The following is a 26233-nucleotide window of genomic DNA, read 5'->3' as shown; positions in this document are numbered from 1 at the left end:
AGGATAATTTTGTGAAGGAGGAGATGCCAGGTAGGGATGTTGCAGGAGTCTGAGACGGGGGAGGGGTCCAGTGGACTCCCCCCCCCCCCGGCCTTTCAAATTCCAGTCTGTGGACAGCACCACTTACCTGCCCCTGCTCAGCTCCCTGGATGAGCTGCTGCATGGTCCGCAGGTGCCCGGTGCATGGCATGTGGCCAGCCACCCCCCCAACAGCAATCCTCCATTTTGTGTAGAACAAGCAGCTTGGTTTTTTCCATAAAAGGCCTTTTACGTAAATGCAGCCATAAAGCAGCCATTTACACAAGATTGCAGGTGTGAATGGTCCATCCACATCTGTAATGTTGCATAAACGGCCCCTTTACAGCTGCCATTTATGTAAAAGGCCTTTTATGAAAAAACCCAAGCTGCCAGTTTTACACTGAGGGGGCAAGAATGTGCATACGTTTCGACGGTTTCACCAGCGGTTCTCAAGGAGCCATCAGCTCATCCGACAATATTATTTTATGGATGTGTTTCAACTCGCTGAGGTTTTCCATGGGCAAAGCATCTACATCCCTTGAGCATATTCAAAATGGATTAAAGTAGAGGGAACAAACACACACACACACACATTATAAATGCTGAAAAGGTGACATCTTTTACTGAACAAGTTAAGTTAGCTGTGTGTGTCAGATGGTACAAAAGAGCTCTACAGTTCTGGAGGTGGGACCTGAAGCAGGTCTGCAACTGAATGAGAAGCTACAGTCGGATCAGACGATGCTTCTTCTGCAGTCCAAGCCTTGAGCCAAGATGTCACTGGGAACAGCAGGAAGTGAGGTGTCTTCTTCTGCCTCAGAGCTCATTCCACAGCTATCTTCTCTAGAGAAGTTTAGGAGTCATATTTACCATGACTGTGTTCTGTCAAGAACAAAAGTGACATGGTCAAGATGCAGTCAGCTCCCCTTTCTGGAATAAAATCGATCCGGCTCTTTTTTCTCTCCTGTTCATTCCATGTCTCACTCGGTTGCCTCTTATAACCTAAAGGTAAAGGATGCTCTTTACTTCATCCTTTCCCAACCTGGTGCTCCCCCAATGTGTTGGACTGCAATTCCCATCATTTGTAGCCAGCATGGGAGTTGCAGTCCAACACATCTAGAGGGTACCAGGTTGGAGGATGGGCTTCATGGAACAAGCCGTCAGTCCTGCTCAAGTCACTGTTGATGTGAGCACGAGAGGCCCCTGCTTTGCGAGAAGCTGCCCATTCCATCCCTGTTCAACTGCCTCCTCATAGAACTTGTGACCAGCGGATGCTGGTGGCTCCAATGCCAGTGGGGCGGTGCATCTGCTCCAAGTTTCTGTGAGAACCAGTCAGAACTCTAAAGGACCTATCCAAGCAACTTGGAGAGCTCCTTTAGCGTTCTGACCGGTTCTGACTGAAACGCAGAGTGGATTCACCACCCCACTGACACTGGAGCCACCAGCCTCCACTCCTGGTGACGTTCCTCTCTCTAGGTCCAACTCCCCTCAGGGACGTTGCCTCCCCTGCTCAGACCATCTTTCTTCCCCTTCCTGCCAGTTCCACGTGTGCACTTCTCGCCTCTTGGCCCTGTGCAATTTTTCCCCCACCAGCCGAACGGGCTTCCACTTCCTTCACAGTAACTGCACTGGTTTCAAGACCTTGGTGATGGATTCCTCCCTCCTCAGCAGTTAGATGTTATGTGACTGCTTTGCAATGTCACATTGGCTCAGGCAGTTGGGATCCCCACACACAGGCGAACAAGAGACACATCTTTTCATTGTGTTCTGTTTTGCGGTTCATCAACTGGGAAGGGTGAAGTTGTAGAGGGAACACATAGGGACCCCTGACACACACCCCATTCAGAAGTCAGGACTGGGCCTCAGATTCTAGAGATGATTACTTTCTTCTTCAGATACTGTTTGGGGAATGAAGGGATTGACTTTTGGATGCAGAAATAGATTCTGGGGTGAAAAATTTAAATTCTGAAACATTTTAAAACTCTGAATGTTCAGGTCATCTGGACGGACCTTTTCAAGTCTCCAAATTTAAATTCTGGGATTTGAAAAATGCAAGTGAATTTATTTTGGGAAGTTGTACAAGGGTAGCATCTACTCTTCCAGTAGTCCTGTGTGGATTTTGAAGCTCATTGCAGATATATTCAGGTGTCCAATTCAAGATAATGGCTGGCAAACTATTTGTTGTTTATTTGTTCAGTCGCTTCCGACTCTTCGTGACTTCATGGACCAGCTCACGCCAGAGCTTCCTGTTGGCTGTCACCACCCCCAGCTCCCCCAAGGTTGAGTCCGTCACCTCCAGGCAAACTATTAAACAATAGTTTTCAAGAAATGAACAACTGGGTTCTTACTTCAGTAGTGTTCACAACACCACTGGCAAAGTTCAAACTGAAGAGGTTAGGGAGCGGGATTCCTATATCCAGGGCACCTGAAATAAAACCAAAGAACCAGTGTTAGACATGTTACATGGTTGTTCTATCCCAAATGTAGAACTTTGACACTGATACTATACACATAACAGTAGAAATATGGTTGCCTACCATTTATCACAGGCAGATATCCAATTTGTAGAATGTTCATGATCCAGTTTTTGAGGGCATCAACCTGCAACAAAGCGAGAAGGTTGTGGTAAATCAGGTGGAGAGAAGAAGCGCTGTCCCATTGGTTTCATCTGAAATATTTTTGCAATGTTGCCCACTGTTATGATGTGACTTCACCATTAGTACCACAAACATTCAAGTGTTCATGTGGCTACGTGATTTCTGTCTTGAACAGGGGCCTGGGTTCTACACCAGGTAGCTTTCCTATTTGGGGAGGGGCTATAGCTCAGAGGAAGGGCAGAAGCTCAGCAACAAGGATCCTGATGTTTTAGGAGTGTTAACTGTTAAAATATGTCTGTCTGTCTGTATTTATAAAATCCAATACCCATTTTTCACTACAAAATGATCCCTAAGTAGGGTACAACACCAATAAAACAATACCATCATACAGTCCTAAACCAATAAAGCAGTAAAACAGGAGAAGACATGCACAGATAAATAATAATCTACAATGCGGGGTGCAGAAGCTCAGGCCCCAGGGCCAAATTTGTCCCTCAGGGATTCCTCACAAAGCCACTCCCTTAGGGTGCCTAGGTTTCATGGTCTTGGTGCTGACAGAGACAGACAGACATCCTGTTTTGTTATCATTAGAGACTGGTAACTGATACATAGAGAAAAAAGTAGCAACGTCTGGGGCATTTTCAATAATTGGAAGATATTTAAAAGAATCTCAGTTGGAAAAGACATCTCCACTCTCTCACTGCTGCATAAAATCAACTTTCAAGCAAACACTGAGACAACTCCTCATTATCCTGTTCTTAAGACTGACAAAAGCAATTACACACCTAAGTACCTGAGGATGAGAGGAGAACGAGTTTACTCTGAGCTTGTTAAGGTTCTCTGTTTTCCACCTCAGTGCTCATCTCATTCTTGGTCCTGAACATAAGAGTCTTCTTTTTTTCCCCAACAGGAAAAGTGCACATTTTCACACATGAAAAATGCACACTTTTCCAAGCATGCACCCCAAATGCACACTTTCCTCCCATAGACTAAAGCATAAAAATGTGTCAGGGAAGAGTGCACATGGCGATTGTGGAGGAGGGACCGGCAAGTGGAGCAGGGGTTGGGTGGGTGGGCATCTGGAGAACACAGACAGGGGCAGGTTCTCACATCCCTAAGTAACACCACCAGAATGATCTCTGTCTCTGAAATGCAGACTTTTTCTCCAGTTATTCAGTCTTCCGCTCCTTCTCCACCACTGTCACTGATTGGAGATTGATGGGTTATGTTCAGCCCTGATTTGGCAGCTGGAGTTTCCATTCGCCAAAGTTCTCTCCCTCCCTCCTCCTTCTCTTCCTCATCCCTTACCCCCTCCCTCCCCTTCAACCCCTCGCTGGACTTTTTCAAGTTGATACTTTTGGTACCAGGCTGTCTGGGCTGCTCAGAACGAATCACCGCATCAGACGAGGTGCTTTGTACACAAGCCGCTTCGCTTTGGGGCACCTCATTACTGTTCTGCTCCACCTCATATCATGCAGAGGCACCTCCAAAGCAGCCCGCTTTGACGTGTTATTTGGGCTTTGGACCAAAGTGGTATGCAAGCGCAGCCCTGCTAGTTCATCTGTGTATCAATGTAAGATGTAAACTCAAAGATGGCCAAAAGCACACAACCGACTTTCAGGTCCATGGATCAATGAAATATGGCTTCTGTCATACATGTATACTGGGTGCTGTGCAGTCTGTATTTTACATTTTGTGGAAGACATTAACTTACATCAAAAGACCCGATTTGTGAAGAAGACACTCTGAGGGAGATGCTGTGAAAAAGAATGAAAATCAAAGTGTCATTGACATCAGAGGAAATATGGACTCATTTTTACTTTCTGTTTTTCTTATATTTATTTTTGTCCCAGAATCTTTGCACTGTAGTTTAAATATTTTTATTCTGGCACTTTGTGTCTTCTTGAACTTCATAAGATTCTTGCATTCTGTGAAACATGTTCACTAATCATCTTTACCTTTTTATTGTTCTCTACATCTTATAAAGGATATTAAAGGAAGTATAAAAATATGATAACCTCATCTATTAAACTGAAAGCATTCTGATTCTAGCAGATGTATTCATTCAGTTTGACTCCCACTGTAACTTTTCACAGCATTTTTCACCTTGGATCTCTTAGCCTCCTAGAGAGCAATCCTAAGCATGTTTAGAAAGAAATAAGTCCTACAACTACCAGCATTCCCCAGCTAGCATAGCTAAACATACATAGGATTGCACCCTTAGTCATTGTTTACCTAAGCACCAAGCAACAGACAAGGCTGATTTTTTTTCCAACTAAACCCAGGAAAAAATAACTCATGGATCAGATAAGGAGTTCAGGACATGGCTAGCTGGTTAGATAATAAAGATAGCATTGTTAATATTTTCTGCTTTTGACGTAAATGAGTGAAGATAAGATGAAACATTTTAAGTAGTGAATAGAATCCAAACCAGTTCATGGTTAAGCTAGCCTAAAGACAATAGTTGGTCAAAAGAAGTAAACTCAGATATGACCCAAAGTCAAGGCCCTTGTTTTCAGAAGTGCGGACCAAAATATGAAATAAAGATATTACTTCCTGCCCATAGGTGGAAATTTTGGTAGAATTAATTAAAAAAATGCTGAGTTTTAAGTTCTTTTCTTTGTTGGCCCATCATGTACAAGTGCATCAGGAATCATATAAAGGGGCAGACCTGTGAGATTTCATGATGAGAACATTGGTCCTCATCTTTACCTCCTTTTGAAAGAGCTCAGGAATACCGTAGTGGGTAAGACATTTTTACACTTTTTTGGATAGAGGCATGCTCCTTAGAAAGCTTTTTGAAATGTGTTTTGATTATTTCATCTACCACTTTGTATTTTTGCATATGTTCTGTGTTCACATATACCATATCTTGTCCCGATATAAGTATTGCTATATAGTTTGAAGTAGTTAGGCTTTTTTTTTAATAAAGACTGTATCTCAAACCTTTGATTTAATACAAATGCTTACTAGACCCACAATAAAGACAAGCTATACTTTCTTCATAGGAGAATGTATATCAATTAGCTGATAACTTCATGTTATCTAAATACTGGGGATAGGAATCACTCTCCTAGAGGTGAACTTGACAAAATCATTCCTTATAGGCGACACATCTGGGCTAGAGAGACTCCATAGCAGGCCAAAGAGATTAAAAAGGGATTAGGACAATGAATACTGCAAGGCATCAGAAGTAGAGGAGCTGGACTCTCTAGTCAACCTTCTTGACAGATTGCAGCAACAATGCTGAATGCAGTTCCTGTTGAGGTGTCTGATGCCACCATCTGCCTGATTCTGTGGGATCAGTTTCAGTTACTGCAGCCTGATGATGTGGACAAGGTGCTTGCAGCAATGTGACCAGCCACATGCCCTCTCGATCCCTGCCCTTCTTGGCTAATAAAAGCTAGCTGAGGGGGTATAACTGGGTGGGTCCAGGGAGTGATAAATGCTTCCCTGCAGGAAGGGGTGGTCCCTGGTGTCCTTAAGGAAGCAGTAGTGCAGCCACTCCGGAAGAAGCCCACTCTGGACCCAACGGTATTAGACAACTACTGCCCAGTTGCAAATGCCCCTTTTCTAGGCAAGGTACTTCAGAGGGCCATGGTGGAGCAACTGCAGGCACCCTTGGAGGATGCTGAGTATCTAGACCTATTTCCATCTGGGTTTCATCCTGGTTATGGGACTGAATCAGCCTTGGTCACCCTTTATTGAAAGAGGGACAGGGGGAGTGCAACCCTGTTAATTATGCTCAACCTCTCATTGGCTTTTGATACTATCGACCATGGTATCATCCTGGATTGACTCTGTGGGATGGGTATCAGAGGCACTGTGTTGCAGTGGTTCTGATTTTACCTGCGGGGCCAATTTCGGAGAGTAACATTGGGTGACTATTCCTCAGCCCCTTGGCAGTTGAGCTATGGGGTGCTGCCGGGTACCATCTTGTCCCCAGTGTTGTTTAACATCTATATGAAGCCGCTGGGAGCAGTCATTAGGGGATTTGGAGCTAAATGCCATCAGTATGCTGATGACACATAGCTCTGTCTCCCTGTGACATCTGAATTGGGAGAGGCTGTGCCAGTCCTGGATCAATGCCTAGACTCAGTAATGGTCAGGATGAGGGCCAATAAACTGAAGCTGAATCCTGGCAAGATGGAAGCCCTCTGGGTAAGTGGTTCCTGGGTTCAGGAGACAGGCTCATTGCCTGTTCTGGATGGGGTCGCACTTCCTCTGAAAGATCAGGTTCGTAGTCTGGGGGTACTCCTAGATCTATCATTGTTGCTGGAGGCCCAAGTGGCTTTTACCAGCATCAGCTCCTTTGCAAGCTACGTCCTCTCCTGAACAGGGATAGCTTTGCCACAGTGGTACAGGCATTAATAACCTCAAGACTGGATTACTGCAATGCGATCTATGTGGGGCTGCCCTTAAGGCTGGTCCGGAAGCTGGAGCTAGTGCAAAATGCAGCAGCTTGGCTGTTGTCAGGAGCTTCCACTTTTCAGCATGCAACTCCTTTGAGGGAACTGCAATGGCTGCCTATTCACTACCGGGCCAGGTTTAAGGTATTAGTACTAGTGTACAAAGCCCTAAACAACTTGGGACCAAGATAACTGAAAGAGCTCCTTCTCCCTTACTAACCTGAGGTCATCTGAAGGCATGTCCCTGGTGGTTCCACATATATCCATGGCCCGGCTGGAGTCCACCAGGAAAAGAGCCTTCAGTGTGGTGGCCCCTTCCTGTGGAACTCCCTGCCTTTGGAGGTCAGGCAGGTGCCAACATTAGGTTGCTTCCGGCACCTCCTGAAGACATTGTTATTTCGAGAGGCCTTCCTTGAGTGACAAGCCAAGGTTTATTAGATTCAGAATTTGTTTCTTTTAAAATTTTTGAATTGTTTTAACATGGTGTTTTCTTCTTTTATCTTTGCTGTTCACTGCTGCAAAATCTTTTGATGTGGAGTGGTATATAGATATTGTAAATAAATAAATAATGAATAAATAACAAAATGTTTTAAAATGTTCAAATTTTTGTTGAGTTAAATAGATGCATACTTTATCTCGATTACTGTTTGGAGTCTGCAACTGCTGTAGGAGAAGATGGTGAGTGATGATGACACATGTGATACTTCACTGGGAGTACATTACACTCATGCTGCAGTATCTACAATTAATTAAGCACTAATCAAATCAGTAATTGATTGTATCTGTATCAATTGGCAAATGACAAAATCTATACATTTTTGTGGGGGACGGGGGAGAAAGCATTTTCCCATGCAGTTAGATCAGGGGTGGGGAATGCATGGCCCTCCAGATTTTGTTGGACTGCAACTCCCATCATCCCCAGCAAGCATGGCCAATAAACATGTTCTAATGTTTAATGTTTAATTTTCTTTTAAAAGCCAAATTAATTGGGATGCCTTTTAAGATGATTAGAAAGATTTTAACTGATTATTTTATCCAGTTAATCACTTCAAGGATGCAGCCTTAGAAATGTTCCAGGAAATGTTGTAGGTTGACTCACTGCCAACATGCAAGGAGCCCAGTTGCAAAACAGGGTTCCTTCCCCGGGGATCTTCAGTGCAAGGCGGCTCCACACCTCTCACCAATCCACTCTAAGAAGCTTCTAGAAGCAATAGGACACACCCAAAGCACATTGGACCTTGGACTCTAGAAACAAGGCATGGTCCAATGGAGGTTCTCCTGTATAAGCCTGATTGGAATGTATGGAATCTCTGCATAAGGTGTGCTGTTGAAAGATACAGCATATCAATAAATACTCATCACCAGAGGACATTGTCTGCCCTTTGTTATTCCGTAGGGCAGGATGAATGATATCTTACGCATTAAGGATCCATTTACCTCTGCAAGGATAAGGAGATGCCCAGCTTTGTTCCTGTAATGGTGAGGGCTCCATTCAGGCTGATATTCTGCAATCACAAGATCATCATGCATGAGACCAATTCCTTCTCTGATGCCTTTGGAAACCCACCTCTACTATTCTAGCATCGTGTGTCTCATCATGGTCAGGATGGGTGATTCTTCACCACACATGTGATCTTGGGGAATCTAGTGGCTTTCAGCAACAGGCAATCCAAATTTCCTTTGGGAAGACTAAGTGGGAGAGTTTTGCTCTCTGTCTGGTCAACATACCTGGGGCCAGGAAGAAATTCTCATCCAGACCTAATTTTCTAGATATTCAGGGTGGGGAGACTGCCGTTGCTCACTCACTTAAACCACTGGGATCTTTTTGTCTGCCATCACCTTCTGCAGTGCGTAAGTTGCAGGCGTGGGGGAGGGTGCATGGATAATCCCATCTCATGGTGGTGGGGAGGAGATTGGATGTCAATGCATTTAACTGTTTCCGACTTTCTGACCTTATGACAACCATCGGTGTCTTCAGCAGATTCCCATATCCTAATTTAAGAGCTATTCACATCTACACTCCCAACAAGTGGTAGTGTACCCATATTTCCTTCACTACTGCCCACGTATTCTCAAACACAAGTGGTGTATTGCAGCAGTAGTAAAGTACTTTGCTTCTCTCCTGTCCATGCTGCCAGCTCAGCAGGAAGTAAACTGGGTTGGCAGTAGGATAATACAGAAGTGAAGGGCTTGACAGCTATGCAATGAACTACTACAGTTCAAGAGTGTAGGCATGAACGCGTCTCTAGATTCTGGCACTGGTTGTAATCACAATTGTTATGGGCCTGCTGTTCTGTCTGACTAAGAGAAGATGTGCTGATAAAGTGCCTAGCTTCTGAACCACTGAAGATCCATTTGCTGTGACAGTGGCTCTGTCCAGATAAAGATGATAACTATGGACAAGGAAGTTGGAGGATTAGAAGAGAGGAGCCAAGTACATGAGTCAACAAAGAGTCGATAGTGGAGAATGTGTAAGCAATGACCCCGATTCTCTCATTTGCTACTTACAGCATCCAGCGCAAAGAGGGGCATGAAAGCAGATTCTGTAGGAGCTAGCACTTCAAGCGTGGCCACAAGGATCACAGTGGCCTTCCCATTGTGCAAAGACACTGCTGGAACATCACTAATTCTAATCCTGACCACCAGGGGCAGATCTGATGGTACTAGCGGAGACATCTGTGGCAAACAGAACAGGGCAAATGTTTTGGACTCAGCATGAGGGGAGAGATCTTCCTGAAAAATGAGATGCCCAGTAGAAATACTGTACCTCAGGCAGCACTGACAGGAGAGCAGATGTTGTCAATGGGACAGACCCACGGAGCTGGGGGAGACAAAAGAGATAAAAAGAAGTTAGACCATGAATGTCTCTTAAAAGCCATATTCATAACTTGCCCAGTTCCTTCAGCTTCACATGGTGATTTCCTTTGCATTCATCCTCTCAACAACCAAGAAAAATGGTGGGGGGACATTGTTCCAAAATACAGCTGCACCACTGAGGCTGACAAATACTAGTGACGTGACCAAGACCAGTTGAATTGCCCCATGGCTAAGCTGGGATTATTTATTCATTTATTACATGTTTATACTGCCCAATAGCTGAGGCTCTCTGGGAAGTTCACCATTAAAAGCATAAAATACAGCTTGATTTGAACCAAGGCATTGCTATACATTGGACCTCCCAGTAGAGGTCCTAGATAACCAGTACTACACACAAACATGAACTCCTAGCTTCAGAGGGAGGATTGGCTGAATAAACGGTGATCATTTCATTGGACAAACCACCTTGAAGCTGAAATAGACATTTGGTAGTAGACCTGGATCTGGAGGGCTTAACCCTTACTCACCTTACATCTAACCTGTATTCCCTTCCTGAGCTGCTCTCTGGGGGGAGGCAGAGTAATGAAACTATTCTCAGAATCTGCCAGGCATTCACAACTGCAGTAAATGGACAATACGGTAGTATCTTGTAGTCCCTTCGACATGGTGCCAAACGGCACATGCTATTCAATTGAGTGTAGTTTTTCTCCGCTGTAGGTTCTTTCTTTCTTACTTAGACTGGGTGTGGGGGAAGGGTCTTTTTAATTAACACTACTGTGTGTTTCTGTAACAACACCCCCCCATGCAATTCTGCCCCCTCCAAGAGAAAAGAAATAGGTGGTTTAAGCGGAAAACCTCTGGAGGAGGAAGTGCCAAAAAAGAAGCCCTTCCCCTTTCCAATTTTCTGCTACCCAGGCCTAAGATGCCTGCCATGTGAGAACTCCACCCCTGACCTCAGGCTCTTCCCTTAAACCTTCTGGAGCTAAGCCTGGGTGAACTTTTGAAGAATGTTCTACCGTTTCAGGGCTGAGCAGCTCACCACGTGTTCAGTGATATCTGCATTGAGTGCTCCTCTTGTCATGAGCATCTGGAGCAAAGAGGAAAGGAGGTTGCCAGAGATAAGCAGCTGTGAGGTGTGGTCCACAGCTGGAGGCAGAGGCAGAGAGGGCAGCTGTGCAGGGGTAAGCTTGATGGTGTTGCCTTCATGATTAACAACCATGAGCTGGAAGAGATGTCAGAAGCACATAGGTTTAGGGACAACGTTCTGGGTTTCACAAAACTGTACCTCAGGCCAATGGAGGCTGGTGGCTCCAATGTCAGCGAAGCACCTTGGAGAGCTCCTTTAGTGTTCTGACTGGTTCTGATTGAAACCCGGAGCAGATTCGCCACCCCACTGACATCGGAGCTGCCCGCCTCCACTGCCCTCAGCTGAAATGTGAATCAGAGCACAGACACACATACACCCCTTGGCTAGCGCCAAAGTTAAGAATACAATTCAGTCGACAAGGGCCAGGGTGCAGTTTGCAAAAGGAGAGGTACTGGGGCTTTGGCCTGTCTGGATCCCTTGCACTCAGGTTCTTAGTGCCAATATGTGCTGGGAATGGAACTCACTGACAACTGGCCCAGTTTTATGTATCTGTTGATTTAAAATATTTCTAGGCCAAAGTCCCCTGCAAGGTGGCTGACACGATAAAATGCCATCCAACGAAATCCCACCCAATGATAACAGCAAAGTCAATAAAATCAGCAAACACCAACAATCTTCATGTGAATGGTTTGTTTTTGTTTTGACCCTGACACGTTCAAGCATTCACCCACCCAATCACTGCACCAAGCATCCAACTTATGCTGACTTCATGAGCTTAATGTACACATCAGAGCTGAGCTATGCAGTTTGGCTCAGGGCCAAAGTACACATAACGTGCCATTGCAGGTAACATCTCTTCAGCTTCAGCCAAATTTGCAGTCTTGCGTCTACATAAAAGTAAAGCACATGAGGGTGCAAATTTGATCAGCGAGCAGAGGAGGAGGGGCTGCTTTTCATCCTTCCACTCTGGCTATTTTTCTACCTAAAACCACCCTCCCCACTCCTCCTGGGCCCAATTTACACGGCCGAGTGGAGTGGAAGCACATCAGGGTTGTTCGTGGCAGATGACGACGTCGCCAATCCGCAGCAACTGCATAGCTTCCCTCTGGAAAAGGCGCATTTGATTTTTGGAACGTTTAGTGCATCTTTTTTCCTGAAACATGGCTCTCATGCGGTCTGCTGCAGAGTGCCCTGCATTAAATCCTGAGTGAGCCTCTGTGACATGGCTGTGACCTGGCACTGATGTGGCCAAGGCATGGAGCTGCCCCTTCCCCCATTCCCTCTTTTTCCCCATTTGCAGCAGGGCACTTTTGGATACAGGCTTTCTTTCCTAATTAGCATTACTTCACACTGTTTCATCCTTTTACCTTATCGCAGTAGTGCTGTTTTCCATTCACAATATGTAGCCTAGTACAGTAGCCCCTATTCACAGCATGCAGCCTATTTCCTCCATTCATAAAAGTACAGTAGCGCTGTTTCAAGCATTCACAACGGCGCACTAGCTACTTCACCCATTCAGATTATGTAGCCTGTTTTTCCCATTCACAATAGTGCAGTATCTTTTAATCTTTCACAATATCCCAGTGGTGAATGAGTATGGAGAAGTGTGAGATAAACTACAGGGGCTTAATTCGGTGCAACTTCCCTGAGCAGGGAAGCATGGACAGGGGTGGGGAACAAGCCTCTCTCATTCACTAAGCAGCACCTATGGGGTTGATGACATTCAGCTCTATTCCGCCCACCCAACCCCGAATTATGGGGGTTTCAAGTGCTGTGTGATCCATGAAAGTGGGCTTTTCAGTAGTGTATACTCTGCATTTCTTGCTTCGTGTGCCCCTGATGGACCAAAGCAATTTCATGAAAATCTAGATATATAACCAGAAGGTGCTTCTCATTCTTTTTCCATGTAGATTGGGCCCTGCTTCCCCACCCACTAGGGAAAAGATACAGGTACTAATAGGTGGGAAGGCAGTTTGGGAGACGATTTTGAGCAGGAAAGGATTAAATAACTCCTCCCCACCTGCCTGCACTCTGCACCAATTGCAGCCTCCTGCTCCTGCTTTTGGTTTTAAAATTATCATGGGAAAGTTTTGTGTGACTGCATGTAGTTTGGCCTTCTCAAGGACTCCAAATGTCTGGTGCATTGTAAGAGGAGTAACCCACATTAGCCAGCAGAGGGAACATGAAGATCAAGCTTATCTGGCCAGAATATGGTTGGCTGAAGGGTTACTAGCAATGAGACTGGCCAACAGTTCACCTAAACTATTTTTTGAGATTTTCTTGTCATCTGTGTTGATGTCTTTGCCAGCCTGGATTGACTGGTACATATGAACTAAGAACATATTAATTCCTTGCTTTATAATGACAACAGAGAGTCTTGTGACACCTTAAAGATTAACAAATTTATTCTGGCATGAGCATTTGGGGACTTACACCAGTCTGGTTTATTCCAGAATAAGTTTGTTAATCTTTGCCACAATACTCTTAGAATCATAGAATAGTAGGGTTGGAAGGGGCCTATAAGACCATCAAGTCCAACCCCCTGCTCAGTGCAGGCATCCAAGTCAGAGCATCCCTGACAGGTGGCTGTCCAGCCTCGTCTTGAATGCCTCCAGTGTGGAAGAACCCACCACCTCCACAGGTAATTGGTTCCATAGTCGTATTGCTCTAACAGTCAGGAAGATTTTCCTGATGTTCAGCCGGAATCTGGCTTCCTGTCACTTGAGCCCATTATTCCGTGTCCTGCACTCTGCGATGATCGAGAAGAGATCCTGGCCTTCCTCTCTGGGACCACCTTTCAAGTACTTGAAGAGCGCTATCATATCTCCCCCTCAGTCTTCTCTTCTCAAGGCTAAACATGCCCAGTTCTTTCAGTCTCTCTTCATAGGGCTTTGTTTCCAGTCCCCTGATCATCTTTGTTGCCCTCCTCTGAACCCTCTCCAGCTTGTCTGCATCCTCCTTAAAGTGTGGTGCCCAGAACTGGACACAGTACTCCAGATGAGGCCTAACCAGAGCTGAATAGAGGGGAACTAGTACTTCCTGGGATTTGGAAGCTAAGCTTCTATTAACGCAGCCCAAAAGAACATTGGCCTTTTTTGCAGCCACATGACATTGCTGGCTCATATTCAGCTTGTGATTGACAACAATTCCAAGATCCTTCTCTCTTGTAGTGTTGTTGAGCCACGTATCCCCCATCTTATAACTGTGTTTTTGGTTTCTTTTTCCTAGGTGCAGAACTTGGCATTTATCCCTATTAAATTTCATTCTGTTGTTTTCTGCCCAGCGCTCCAGTCTATCAAGATCACTTTGAATTTTGTTTCAAAATGTGGCTACTCCCTGGAAATTACTTGACAATGATTCAGACTACCTATATCCATTGAACACAGGAAGCTGCCTTATACTGAGTCAACCCTAGATGGCGTTTACCACCCACTTTGGGCTGCATTCCCAAGGAGGGATGTACGAAAGTCACCTTTAACGAAAGTTGATTCGTGGGGAGGGGGGAGGTGCTCCGTCCCTCCCCCCAAAATTCTGGCCGGCGGGAGAGGCGCTCCGTCCTTCCACCCCCGAATCCTGGCCGGCCAGGCCCGCAAATGGCAGCGGCCATAGCCGCCGCTGTTTGCGTCCCTCCAGTCAGCCGTGATAGGCTACGTAAATGTTTATGTAGCCTATCTCGGCTGAGTAAAAAAAAAAAAGCGCGTACGCAAATGGCGGCACCCATAGGCACCGCCATTTGCGTTCCTTATTTTGGCACGTCTAGTCTACGTAAACATTTACGTAGACTACGGTGAAAATAAGGGGAACCCAAATAGCGTAGCGGCTGAGTAAAAAAAAAAAAACCCGCGCGTACGCAAATTGTAGCGCCTATGGGCGCCGCCATTTGCATTCCTTATTTTGGCATGTCTAGTCTACGTAAACATTTACGTAGACTAGATGTGCCAAAATAAGGAACGCAAATGGCGGCGCCCATGGGCTCTGCCATTTGCATACGCGCGGGTTTTTTTTTTTTTACTCAGCTGTGATAGGCTACGTAAACATTTATGTAGCCTATCACGGTATTTTTTAAAAATCTAGCCGTGATAGGCTACATAAATCTTTATGTAGCCTATCACTTTTGTTTGTTTGTTTGTTTTTTACTGGAAATGGCGGTGGCGGCAGCCAGTTGGATGACCGGCCTCCGCAGCTGCCGCCGCCGCACCGCCACTGGAGCCGCCGCCACCAGGAGGATTCGCCCAAGGTAAGTCCCATCCTGGGGGGGGCGGGGGGGCAGACCGTTTTGCCACCAATTTCGGGGGGCCGAATGCGCTGGCATTCGGCCTCCCTGAGATTCATGGCGAAATACTCTGACATCCCTATTCCAAAGCAAGCCATCTTCAAGAAGACCCTGTCCCTGCACGCTGGGGGCCTCTACTGGCTGTGCCTCAATCAGAAGGACTTCTTGAGCTCTATCTTCATATACTGAGTCAAAACACTGGCCCATCTAGCTCAGTATCGTCAACACTGACTGGCAGCAATGGCTCTCCAGGGTTTCAGGCAGGATTCTTTCCTAGACCCACTTGGACATACTTGGGATCAAACGTAACGCCTTCTCTTTTTTTGATATAATAATTTTATTAAAAACAACAACAACAACATCAACAACATACACTAAAATATCTCTTAAGATTGTAAGATATCTACCTTTGTCTCCCCTTACAGAACAAATGCTTATTAGCACCTTCTGCAAGCAAAGCAGGTACTCTACCACTGAACTACGGCCCAGAACTATCCATACTTAGCCAGCAGCAGCTCTCCAAGGTCTCAGGTGGAGAGGGGCCATACCTAGCTTTGCTACCTGAGATCAGTTTAAATTGGAGGTGCCTGGGATTGGATCTGAGAGTCCTTCTGAACGCAAAGCGTGCATTCTGCCATTGAGCCATGCGCCCTCCCAAGAAGTCATATTACCTCTCTCCTAGAGATACTGATCATGATGAATTGTGCCAGCCCAAAGATACTTTTTGGTGGCATACTGAGGCCAGATCTTGGGTCCTGGTGGTGTGATAAAGTAACCATTTAATCCTAAAATAGTCAGAACAACGACTGGGAACAGCAGCCAACAGCTCTTCTGGCAAAGCCAACAACCCTGGAAGTTAAAAACAACAACAACACGCTTTTCCACCTCCAAACCAGCTTGGAAGCCCCGCACATTCAAGATTGGTGTATCAGCCACAGAATTGCCTTATATTTCCCATATACTCTATTGAGATTAAGGAGGTCTGTTCCCAGGAAACTAGATGTAAGACTGGGCAACATACTGTGGAGGAGGAACCATGGATGGATAAATCTTTCAGTTTCAGATTCTCATTTTTCCAGTCATAAATTCAGTTTGTCCTGAATGTCAAGATATAAACACACACACACGCACGCATGCACACACACACGTTCACATGAAAATGTCTATGCATTCTTGTGTGCATTTCTCCTAATACGTGCATATCGGTATGCATTTTTGGCTAGTATATAGATTTTTGCAAGCAGTTTTCCCTAATATAATGCATTTTCATGTTCCTTTCAGTAATATACACATTTTTGTGTACACTTTCCCCTGATATATGCAATTTTCTATACATTTTTTTAATTGGAGAACTCCGTTGCAAAATTTGGAGAAGTGTGAATTTTGAAGAATAACTTGAGTTTCAGTTTGCATCCTGGTTCAAAGGGGCGAATTTAGGTAAGCTAAGTTAAAGTCAAAACTGAATTTGTCCCCCATCCCTACGAGGAATCTCATGCATTAAAGTACAAAAGGAAAATTGTGCCTTACATGCAGATTCAGTATGATGTGCTGTCCGTTGAACCATGGCAGGCCAGCAAGAGTATAATGCAGGTTTCCTAGCATACCAAATGGGCACACACCTGCAGGAGAATAAAAAGGAACATGAGAGAGGACGAACACATGCCGTCTTTTCCACACCTCCTATCAATGTACTTTCTCTAGCTGTAATATATCTACTGCTGCAGAAAAGAGGTTATGATTATGGGAAATGTACTGCGTAATGTCACAGGACATGGAATTCATTGAAAATTTATTGACAGTTTATTCCTTACATTAACTATGATTATTTAGTACAGGTATGGAATTTAAACTGGGATTTCTAGGCTACCTGTAAAAATTCTCTTAGAATCCTTGTTCAGGCCTGCTCAAGGACAACGGGGATTGCACTGGATCCAAAAAAAGGCAGGGCAACTTTGGAACAAAAGAACTTACTGTTGACTGTGCCAAGAACAGTGTTCAACACATTCAGCACAAGGTCTACAACTGGACACAGCTGCAACAGAGAGGGAAAAGATCAGGACTGAGAAATATAATTAAGCCCCTGAACTTAATGCTTCTTTTACCCAGTGTGGTATGTGGAAGGTATATGCCCCTGTCTGTGGTTGTAGGCAGCACTTTACGGATGAAGAATAAGCCCAAAATATATGCATAAAGCTGCTTTAGGGAAAGGCACTACAATTAAAAAATGGGCATCTTCTTACCCAGGAGACCTCCTAGAGGTGCAACTGTGACCCTAAGGGGTCAACATTCACCATTCATTTGCAGGAAACTATAGGCTATCATGATTGCCAGATGTGAAATAATCCACACATATTCAGACTGGAGCTTCTTCCCTTCTCGATCCCAGCAGAGATGGGTTTCCCATTATGCACTGCTTATGGCCTGCTATGGTCTTGTTTATTAGAACGAGTGCTAAGCTACATGGACCAGTGCTCTGAACTTGCTGTTGAGGATTCTCTGAAAAGTTCCACCTCCTAGACTACCTGCACTGGCTTACTGTTGTCTTGTATCAATCTTTGAAGCTGGCTTATATTTAGTCAGGTCATTGGTCCATCCTGTCTAGTATAGTCTACTTTGACTGGCAGCAGCTCTCTGGGTCTCTCTCTGCTCAGTGAACCCACAAGGCTAAAAGGGATGGAGGATAATCCTGGTGAAGCAAATCCCTGGAAGACTCACCACGCCAGGGATGAGATTGTTCAGAAGAGCAGTTAGGATCCTGTCCATTCTCAGTGGGAGGAACCTAAAGAAGAAAAGAATGTGGGCTTGTTAATCTTCAGGCATTCTTTGTTGTTTTGATTGCAGCTGGTTAACAGGGATATGGAAGTCAATACCAGCCTCTCATTTTACAACATAGTGTTGACTCGCTGCTGACATGACCTTCATTCAGTGTAACCTGGAGCTGACTACAAGTCAGTATGGGAAACCAGCAGCTTGATAGAAATCTAAGAATTCAGAGTTGGAGTCTGAATCCAGAACAGCAAAGGTGCTCTGATTGCTGTACATTTCATAACTTTTGGAGCAAACAGTGCAAACTGGGAAGCTCATTTAGGCGATGTTGTGATACCGCTCAAAATACTTATCTTGTAAGAAATGGCTAATATCTGCTTCATCTTTATCTCATCCTCTGAGATGAAGTCTGCACAATAAAATCACTACCTTTATTTGTAGCATCTGAAAAGTCTTTGTCTCTGTGCCTTCCGATGGGGTGTTTGTTCAAAGATAAGGAGGTGATCGAGTACTTGGTTAGCAGTCCTGGGCCCTAGACCATAAGGCAGGGGTGGGCAACCTTTCTTCTGTCAAGAGCTGCATTCCCTCATGAGTTATCTGTCAGAGGCCACATGTGAGTGGTGGGTGGAGCCTGAACCAGCAGTGGGTGTGGTCAGAGCCAAAAGTGGCTGGATCAGCCCTTTTCTCTTTCTATCACCCCTTTTTCTCTCCCTCCACTGTCTTCCTTCCCACCCAGCGGGCTGCCACGGAAGGAACAGAATGGTCTTGCCAGAGGTCTGAACTGATCACATGCAGAGGGCCCTTGAAATGAGGCTGAGAACCACATGAAATTGGGCCAAGAGCTGGATGTGGCCCTAGAGGCTGCATGTTGCCCACCCCTGCGGCAAGATAATGTCCCTTCTTCCCAGCAGAGGCTGCCAGTTTGAAAGTAACACGAAGCAGTGAATGATCTGTGCTTAAAAATGAATTACCCAAGAACATTAAAGTTGCAATGCTTTGACAGCAGATCATGTCAAAAACTTTGAGTTCTATGGCTGAAATAATGGGTGTCATTCATTCATTAGAAGAGTAACACATATGCAATATGTGCAGCACATTTTGATGGGAGAATGATAAGCAGAAGTGTTGTCTGCCTCTGCATCTCAGGGTAATTCGGATTGTACTTGTTATGAAGCACAGTAAATGCAAGAATCATTAGCAGTGCACACTTCTTCAAAGTCACTAATAGTGTGATACACACACACACACACACCAGCCGTTCATGGATCCCGTTTGCAGTCAGATCAGGGTTTTGCAGAGTTCACTTCAGGACCCAGCTCTGGCTACATGAGCTGTATGTCGGCCATTCAAATGTTCTTCTGGTGTGTCAATGAATCTTGCATTTCTTCTAACTTCACTCAGCTTTCACTGAGAGCGAATTGACATGGCCTTTCCTAAATCTGCTTAGGGTGGATCAGCCACCTCAATCCGATTGTTGGGAAGGTCTGTCTGCAGCAGTGTGTGCAAAAGCACCACAGCATGCTTGCAGTTCACCTTGAGCAACTTCGGAGCCTGGATTTATTTATTCATTTGAAAAAATGAACACAAATTTCAAACAATACAGAAGGTATAGGGGAAAAACAACAACATGGATTAAAATCAATAAAGCAAAAATTAATTAAGGAGAGAAAGTCCTTAAGCTCATTCTTTCAATATAGTTTTTTTTTAATATTCTCACTTAGCTGCTATTGGATTTAGAAGTTGTGAAGAAACAATGCAAAGAAGTATTGATTTTTGAAGTTAATACTTAACATTAAAAGCTCATTGTCAAGACTTCAGATGTAAATTTGTGTATGAAGAGTGCCTCATGGCTGAGGTGGCCATGAGACACAGGGAAGGAGAAAGTGTCTTAGGAAATGACCCCAAAGCTTCACTAGGATCGATCTATCTATCTATCTATCTATCTATCTATCTATCTATCTATCTATCTATCATCTGTCTATCATCTGTCTATCATCTATCATTTCATTTCATTTCATTTCATTTCTATACCACCCAATAGCCGAAGCGATGGGCATTCCACTCACCCAGACAGGACCTGAATGCCACCCAAATTGGGCTTACAGTTCTCAATGACAAGCATGGGAGCTCCTGACTTGTCTTGTGCCAGCCGGGCAGTTGCTGTGATGTTCACTTCCGCCAGAAGATTCAGCAGTCCACTCAGAACCCTGGAAGACCCAGAAGAGGTGGAGACGTGGCAGTTATTGAACTAACTCTAGTTTCAAAAATATTCTGCAGGCTTTCAAATGGTGCTGGCTTCTTTGTTAGGCACAAGTATTCGGAGCACAAATAACAAAAATGCCATATATGCATCATATATTCCTAACCTTGATGTGTGTGTTTTTTCACCTGATGTTTCTGAGACCCCTTATTCTGACAAAGACAGATAATGAAATATTATTTTAGGACAATATCATTTATTATCAGTATACATTCAGAGTCCATTTTTCTTTTCTACAGAACCTACTTCCTGCAGATTTTACCTCTGAGTCAAGCCCATGGCTAAAATGTAGGATAGTCTCTTCCCCACACAAAAAACCATTCACATGTCACTTAAGCAGAATTCCAGTGATGCCTCAATTCAGAGCCCTGTGAGTGCATAGCTGTGCTCAAGAATCTCTTGTGTACATCAGGCTTCACATTCAGTGGTGGAACTCAACCTGTATGCCAAAGGAATGGGGATGTGGATTGGCTCCCTCTGTAGAAGTGAATGGGGAAGCTGTTCTGAGCCATGGAGCACCATATGTACCTGGGAGTTCCTGCCCACCCCAAACTGATCACTTGACCAGGGTGATAATTTTTAACCTGCCTGTGGGCATCTGCCACCTTAGCAATCCAAATCATGAATTGCTGATTCATGGAAAAAGGCAGAAGTGCTCAATTCCTACTTTGGCTCAGTCTTCTCCCAAAAGAGGGTCTATGAGAACCCTGGAAAAGGTGAACTACAGGCTGAAGGGGCAGGATTGCAGCTTGAGATCAATAGGCATATGGTCAAGGAACACCTAATTACTTTGAGTTCAGATCTCCAGGGCCAGATGAACTGCCTCCTAGAGTAATAAAGGAACTGGCAGAAGAACTCTCAGAACCGCTGTCTATTCCCTTTGAGAAATCATGGAGGACGGGTGAAGTGCCAGATGACTGGAGGAGGGCTAATGTTGTCCCTATCTTCAAAAATGGCAAAAAGAAAGAACCAGGGAACTACAGACCAGTCAGTCTGACATCAATCCCTGGGAAAATTCTGGAGCAGATGATGAAGCAATCCATCTGTAAGCATCTTGACAACAATGCAGTGATTACTCGAAGCCAACATGGATTTGTGAAGAAAAAATCCTGCCAGACGAATCTGCTCTCACTTTTTGATCAGGTAACCTCCCTTGTAGACTGTGGGAATGCTGTGGACATAATATGCCTCGACTTCAGCAAAGCTTTCCACAAAGTGCCCCATGATATCCTGATGAGCAAACTAGCTAAGAGTGGTCTAGATGCAACAACTATCAGGTGGAGCCACAGCTGGCCAAATGCTATTTTGGGCTGCAGTAACAGAAGCATCGCTTCCAAATCACGTGAAGTACTAGTTCCCCTCTACTCAGCACTGGTTAGGACTCATCTGGAGTACTGTGTCCAGTTCTGGGCACCACCCTTTAAGAAGGATGCAGACAAACTCGAGAGGGTTCAGAGGAGGGCAACAAAGATGATCAGGGAACTGGAAACAAAGCCCTGTGAGGAGAGACTGAAAGAACTGGGCATGTTTAGCCTTGAGAAGAGAAGACCGAGGGGGATATGATAGCACTCTTCAAGTACTTGAAAGGTTGTCCCAGAGAGGAAGGCCAGGATCTTTTCTCAATCATCCCAGAATGCAGGACTCGGAATAATGGGCTCAAGTGGCAGGAAGCCACATTCTGGCTGAACATCAGGAAAAACTTCCTGACTGTTAGAGCAATACGACAATGGAACCAATTCCCTAGGGAGGTGGTGGGCTCTCCCACACTGGAGGCATTCAAGATGAGGCTGGACAGCCATCTGTCAGGGGTGCCTTGACTTGCATTCCTGCATTGAGCAGAGGGTTGGACTTGATGGTCTTATAGGCCCCTTCCAACCCTACTATTCTATGATTCTATGATTCTATGCATTTGATGAAAGCGGCTCTTAACTATAATAGATTGTGTCCTCAATAAATCTCTAGGATGCCACACTGCTGTTTATAATTTTTTGCCCCAGATCTACTTTTCTATATTTTCTTCTTTTCTGGAACTGACTACATAAAGATAGGAGGAGGACTGGTGGAAATGCCTCACAAGAATCCACTTCTAATAAAGATTCGGAGGGGTAGTAAGGGGGACACGGAGAAGATGCTGCTGTTTTACTTACATAGTTGGAGGTTTTAATTGTTATGCATAATTAGGTATTTTATATTGTGTTGTGTACTACCCTGGACTCCCTTCAGAGAAAGGGTGGTATATAAATAAAATCAATCAGTCCATTTCCCAAGGAAGTCGATTTACGTTTTGCCATTGAGTTCCACTTTGGTATAGATGTTCAGTCCAACCCCAACATCTGGCAGAAATTTCAATGTGACTTTAGGCAGGATGATATCCACCAACTTCAAGCTGAAAGGTGAAGGAGAGATAGTCAGGAGAAGAATCTAAAACAACCCAGGGCACACCATTACATCCTTCCACTCCTGGGAGAAATTCAGAGAAATTGTATCCCCAATGTCTCTGTCCACAAATAGGGGATTTTGAGGGGCCATCTGTGCACAGCTCTAGTTGCATCAGATGGATCAATATACGTTGCCAATCTCAAAGCAGGAGAAGGCTACATCATCCACCATGATGTGTAGACCATAGGGATGTTAGAGAATTCTGCCACGGACTCCAGTGAGGCCGGATTCTTTAGAATTCAGCCCCCCGGAGTCTGTGGTGGAACGGAGCAATCCCCCCCGCCACCAGCGAAATTGTCCCAGGATGGACCCTACCTGGTGTCAGCAGTCTGGTCCATCTGCTGCCCCTGGTCTGCGGCCGTGAATGGCAGCCCCAGTCTGCAGCTGCCATTTGTGTCCCTGCGTTAGCCGTGATAGCCTATGTAAGTATTTACGGCAAAGATCAGGGGCGTAAATGGTGGCCGCTACACCATTTGCATCCCTGCCTTTTGCCGTGATAGGCTATGTAAATATATACACAGCCTATCTCGGCTAAAGCAGGGACGCAAATGGCGGCCACAGACCGGCAGTGGATGGAAGTCTGGCTGTGGATGGGCCCAGCCAGCGGCTCCGTGGACTTGCTGCGGAGCTGAGCTGGCCAGGGAGGATTCCAGGGGGAGGGACAGATTGCCTCCCCCCCTCTGTGGATGCCCCAGACTGGAATGGGGTAGGTAATTCATACACCCCTAGTAGACCATTTTGTTTTTGAGCATTCCACCTTTAGAGAACACTTTCAACATCAGTGCATCTGCTGAAGAAATCTAAGTGAATGTTGTGGAAGTTCTCCATGTTCCAGAAGATTTTGGTGCATGTTAGACAGGCCTCTTGAGCCATACAGCACACCCCAAATCCCTCCTCTGGCTTTCCTTTGCATGGGAAAATCAGTCATGATGAGCAAGCTGTCTTTCAGGGAATTTGTCCACCATTGTTGATCCACTCTTGAGGAGCACCTATTTAGGGATGTACGAATCCCTTACCTGGTTCCAGTCAGGGCATCTGCTGGGGGGTGGGAGGCAATCTGGTCCTCCCGCCGGACTCCTCGATGGGGGGGGAGGCGATCCAGTCCTCCCCCCCGGAATCCTGCCCGGTTGGCTCCGCTCTGCGGCCATGCCGCAGAGCCGCCGGCCGGGCCAATCTGCAGCGGGGATTGTCAGGCTGGTGTGGACACAAATGGCGTCCTGCATAAGGGATGCCATTTGAGTCCCTACGGTAGCCCGTGATAGGCTACATAAATTTGCGTGGCCGCTTTTACCGTGATAGGCTATGAAAATACTTACGTAGCCTATCACGGCAAAGAGCAGGGGCGCAAATGGCGTAGCGGCCACCATTTGCATCCCTGCTCTTTGCCGTGATAGGCTATGTAAATACTCACGTAGCCTACCACGACTGCCTGCAAGCATGCAAATGGCGGCCGCTATGATGGCCGCCATTTGCGGCCACAGCAGCCCAGCAGCAGCTGGCCGGGAGACCAGCCGCCGCTGCCGCCGCCGCATCCACCCCAGGTAAGCTCCATCCCAGGGGGATTCCATGGGGGGGCGGGGGGCGGGAGGCCGTTCCGCCACAGAGTCCGTGGCGGAACTCTCTGACATCCCTACACCTATTAAGCTTACAAAAACCCTCAGTGCTTCCCTTGTGCAGATAGACCTGTAAGGGCAACTTGATGTTTTTCTCAATAACATATAACTCACCTACTGATATGTTCATCTCCAAGAACACCATCAAGCAGACCTCCTTCTTGGCCTCCAAGGACACCACCAAGCAGACCTCCTTCTTGGCCTCCAAGGACACCACCAAGCAGACCTCCTTCTTGGCCTCCAAGGACACCACCAAGCAGACCTCCTTCTTGGCCTCCCAGGACACCTCCAGCCAAGCCTCCAACAAGATCTCCATTGCCTCCTCCACCAAGTCCTCCTCCCTGGAGGAGTCCCTGGACCAGGTTACCTTTGGCTAGTGTATTTGAGATTACTGCAGAGAGTTGACAACATTTAGTTCAGGAGATGGAAAATCAATAAAATAAAATACAGCTTTAGCAATGCCATCATCAAACAGAAGAGAGCCTTCTCAATGGCTGCTCCCAGGCTGTGGAAATCTCTATAATCTGGGTGGACTCTTCCACTGTATGGGCCTAGGGCAGGCACTTTTGAACCTTCCCAGCATTCACTTTTTAAAAGTAAATAAAGGATGCTAGCCCTCATGGTTGTGCAGAGAGACCTGTGAAAGTTCTGGCAAAGGGCCTGTTCCTGGTGGTTCCACATGGACCCATGGCCTGACTGGAGTTCACCAGGAAAAGAGCCTTCAGTTTGGTGTCCCCATTCCTGTGGAATTCCCTGCCTTTGGAGGTCAGGCAGGCTCCAACATTGTGTTGCTTTCGGCATCTCCTGAAAACATTGTTATTTCAGGAAGCCGTCCTCAAGTAACCAGCCACGGTTATCAAAACTGGTTTTATCAGAGCTCTGTTGCTTTTTTTTTTTTTTGCTTTTTTAAAATTGAAAGTATTTTAACATGGTGGTTTTATTCTTTATCTTGTCTGCTGGTCATCACTTCAAGATCTTTGGATGTGGAGCAGTATACAAATACTGCAAAACAAACAAACAAAGCATTTGTAATGCTATGGAATCTCTGAGATAATGTTTTGCCAGGGTAAGGTCCTACTTCCCACAAAGGCCCTTGGGCTGACTCTCTCTGTCTATCTATCTATCTATCTATCTATCTATCTATCTATCTATCTATATCTGTATCTATATCTGTATCTATATATCTGCTAACAGATCCAGCACAACTCCACTAGTGTTAAATCCTGAGCCAGGCCTGACCCCTAGATCTGCCCTGGAACATGTGGCTTTCATTACCAGGGATGACGGACAGTCATCTTTCACACATCAGGGGCCGGGGGACAAAGGAGGAATTCCTTGGTCAGATATAACATAATTAGCTGGCTTGAGACTCAGTGGGTTTGATTTTAGAAGTTAAAGTTGGAGGATCAACATTTATGGTGGGTGGCCCAGGGAGTGGGATGTCAGATCAATTATGTGTACTCTCCTGTAACACCTGTGAAGAACTGAAGATCTCAGGGCTGTGTGGGCACATCAAGGGTAGGCGAGCGCACTTGACATATGCACCACTGTACACACGTTGTCCTATTCTGAAGATCAGGCTGCAAATTCCTGCTTCTCTATCAGTGGTACTTCAAGAGGATGGTTCCGAAAATAGCAATGAACTTTCTTTCTGAAGTTCTCTGGATTTTCATATATAATATAAAAGAAATACAAAACTCACCATTCTCCAGAACTCCCTTATCCACCCGGGCCACAGAAAGGACATTTTCCACAACACCTTGGGAAAAGGGCAGGAGGCCAAGGAGGAGAATGGCCCAGGCCTTAAGCATCTTGATTCTGGAACCTGTGGAAATATTAGTGGCAGTCACCAGGAAGGAGGGGTGTTTCCAGCTGGCGGGGTCCTCGTGCTACCAGTCAGAAGGCATTGTGAAACAATTCTGTGTTTTCTTACTTAATGGCTTTGCCACAGTAAGAA

The 26233-nt window shown here is 45.5% G+C and overlaps 1 protein-coding gene across 1 annotated transcript; it reads right to left on the bottom strand.

Moving 5' to 3' along the window:
• Positions 1–615: 615 nt before the first annotated feature.
• LOC146349076 (BPI fold-containing family B member 3-like) lies at positions 616–20503 on the bottom strand. The gene is made up of 13 exons (XM_084851826.1): positions 20487–20503; positions 20031–20171; positions 17914–17977; positions 17170–17230; positions 16726–16817; positions 10878–11060; positions 9789–9842; positions 9530–9697; positions 8459–8526; positions 4327–4369; positions 2553–2616; positions 2364–2440; positions 616–897 (listed from the first exon to the last, which is right to left on the bottom strand). The coding sequence occupies exons 1-13, from the start codon at positions 20501–20503 to the stop codon at positions 859–861; spliced, it is 1071 nt and encodes a 356-aa protein (XP_084707952.1). The 3' UTR covers positions 616–858.
• Positions 20504–26233: the final 5730 nt, after the last annotated feature.

Source organism: Heloderma suspectum, chromosome 4, assembly GCF_057233095.1.
Source record: "Heloderma suspectum isolate Gila_16-S chromosome 4, 16-S_ref, whole genome shotgun sequence".
Classification (NCBI taxonomy): Eukaryota; Metazoa; Chordata; class Lepidosauria; order Squamata; family Helodermatidae; genus Heloderma; species Heloderma suspectum.
Note: the sequence above shows the minus strand (reverse complement) of the source record. Positions and strands in the feature narration are given on the sequence as shown.

Coding starts and splice junctions, on each gene's coding strand:
- LOC146349076 (XM_084851826.1), bottom strand. Junction 17,978..20,030: donor GGCATTCAGGTCCTGTCTGG/GTGAGTGGAATG, acceptor TTTCTTCTTTAG/GTTCCTCCCACTGAGAATGG. Junction 11,061..16,725: donor ACATCATACTGAATCTGCAT/GTAAGGCACAAT, acceptor CATCTCTTCCAG/CTCATGGTTGTTAATCATGA.